Here is a 2,615-nt window from a genome sequence, read left to right on the forward strand (position 1 = left end):
CTTACTACCAAAAAGGCAATTCAGCCATGGGATGGGTAAACTCAGCGGACAAAGTGACAATACAGACTCCAAGAAATGAGGGCAGATTGATTGTGTGCTTGTCTGTATGTCTCTGCATCCACAAATGTATTTTTATTGTAAAAAGCTGCTACCTGAACAGTTTTTCTTAAAAAAACAAACAAACACAAAAAGATGGCTAACAGAAGAATAGTCTGGTCTGTGCACAAATAGAAATGCTTATCTTCTTTATGGTGTCTGTCTGTCTCAGCCCAGGAAAGTACCAAAGCCATCAAAACGTGATTCTATAAATGGCTTGATAGTGACAGCTTCAGTGGTCACACCACCATCAAAAACATCTTCTCAAACATTCTTACTCTTCACTCCTGATGTCAGTAATGTTCACAGTTTTTTTCCTCAGAAAATCTACAAAACCTCTGTGTGAATGTTTGACTTATGATTGATTTGAAATTTAGTTTAATAATTAGATAGCAGTTCTTTTTTGTTGTTGGTGTAGTCTCTTTAAGGATATCAGGGTGCTTTAAGGCTCTTGTATGGTTAATCAGATGCAGTTGCACTTGAACATATCACAGAGATTGCTGTCATATATTTTCTCTGCATGCGTTTCTCTCTCGCTGTCTCTCTGACACAGATGCATGTCTGCGCACATTGTAAATGCAAAAATAACGTCATACAAGCATAAGCATTAATATCAATGGCACCATCCCAGCTTTGGTCAGTATCATGGTCAACAACCAAAGCCAGAAGTGAGAACTGACATACTTATTTAAGCTTACTCTATAAACTCACACTGTTTTCTTCAAGCAGGCTACAAGAAAACAGAAAATAACCTTGATATAATATTATGTCTATTAGCGTGGAACAAAAACGAGAAGCTCGTTCCTCAGAAGGTCCTCAGAGACAGGATGAGGTCACCATATAAAAAAAAAAAAAAAAAAAAACCCCCCACATTATTATAGCACCTAGATACAGTATAATCACACAGATATTACAGTACAAGTTCATATTTTCAACATACACTTGGTATCAGTGTTTCGCCCGTTAACAAAAACACATAGCAGCTCATCTGAACTTTATCGTTTCTACCAAAGTCCTTGGTGGCACTGCATCTCTTAAAAATCCTTTAAACAAAAATCTTACTCTTAAAAACACTCACTCGCGTGTTAAAGTCAGATTGTGTTTCAGTGTTTGTGGGCAGAGAGGTAAGACAGACAGCCCTTGAAACAGAAATCCTGTGACAGCAGAATGAGTGGACTGAACGGGATCTCATGACAGAAAAAGACACGCAAAGAAAGAGAATGCGAGGGAGGGAGAAATGAGACTGAATGCGAATCCTATCCTTTGCGGAGGATGCAGGCGATAGGACCCAGGGGGAACCTAGGAACTTAAAACTGCTTTATTGTAGTGAAGCTAGCGGGAATAAAACGAAGCCATTAAAGGAACTTTGACATCTAAACCTTAAAGTTAAAAGCATGTGTTTAATGACGGCGATAGAACAATAAGCAGTAGTGTGCGTGTATGCCTGCAACTTTTTTGCTTAGTGGTTATTTTATTCCAAAGTAAATACAAGCAAATTAACCACGCGGATACTTTAACGTTAAAGGATTCCATATTTAATCATTTTTCCAAACTAAAATAATCTATTACCAAACGTCCCAAACTGTTCTCTATAGAATGACCACGGAGACGTATGTTGCCAGTGAGAGAGTAGACTAGATGTTTCCATTTAAGAAGTTCTTTAGGTTTAGAATGATCATAAATGCTTTTTTTTTTTTTTATATTTCCCCAATGCTGATACCCAAGATTACACCTGAGGAAAACCCAGTTTTATTGCACCTTTAGTGAACTCTGCTCCCCTTGTTCATGTTTTTCCCAGTTTGACCAGTTATTGGTTAATTTACAGCTCTTACTTCTTTCAAAACTCGGTCTTGATGGTAAATGGCAATGTCCTGTTTTAGTTTCCATTCAAACGCCACCCTGTTTTATTTTGAAACGTGTCACCGGACATTCAGCACGCGTTAATCCACTCCTCCTTACGCGGGTGCCTGGCACCCGGTGTAATGTGCACTCCTCTCCATTCCTCACCAACTCTAAGTCAGTCTGTCAGAGACCGTCTGAGCGCGCACACATACACAGAGCCCTTCATACAGTCTCTGGGGCACACGCGCGCACTGACGCGCACAGACACGCTGGCTCGCTCTGTCGGAACATAGAAGATAGGAGAGGAAAGGGAAGCGGAGAGCTCCCATTTATTTGCCCCCAACTTCCCTCTTTGCGTCTACTTGTGTCTTTCTGATTCTTCTTATCCACCAATGCAAGGATTTTATTACTCTTATTACTGCCACTGCTGTCCCGAACTAAGGGAAACAACTTTAAGGACCAGACGGGAGTATGTAAAATAATTCTTACTGCTGAACAAAACAAGAAGAAAAAGAAGGAAGAGATGGATAAACGGAGTAATTCTGGCGTTTGGCTGGCAGCTTTCTTCTACTTTGTACTTTGGGGACACACTGATGGACAATTCTTTCCAGGTAGTGAAGCAATTTATTCTTGTGTGTGTGTGTGTGTGTGTGTGTGTGTGTGTGTGTGTGTGTGTG

The 2,615-nt window shown here is 40.1% G+C and overlaps 1 protein-coding gene across 1 annotated transcript in view; it reads left to right on the plus strand.

Annotated features, from left to right (window-relative positions):
- Positions 1-2,112: 2,112 nt before the first annotated feature.
- Positions 2,113-2,615, plus strand: part of ptprt (protein tyrosine phosphatase receptor type T) — a 308,462-nt gene continuing 307,959 nt past the window's right edge. The window contains exon 1 of the mRNA XM_013908559.1: positions 2,113-2,549. Coding sequence (XP_013764013.1) covers positions 2,462-2,549 — 88 coding nt within the window. The 5' untranslated portion in view covers positions 2,113-2,461. The remainder of the gene's footprint in view (positions 2,550-2,615) is intronic.

This window comes from Pundamilia nyererei, unplaced genomic scaffold, assembly GCF_000239375.1.
Source record: "Pundamilia nyererei isolate P.nyererei 1_Seehausen unplaced genomic scaffold, PunNye1.0 scaffold00012, whole genome shotgun sequence".
In the NCBI taxonomy this organism is placed as follows: Eukaryota; Metazoa; Chordata; class Actinopteri; order Cichliformes; family Cichlidae; genus Pundamilia; species Pundamilia nyererei.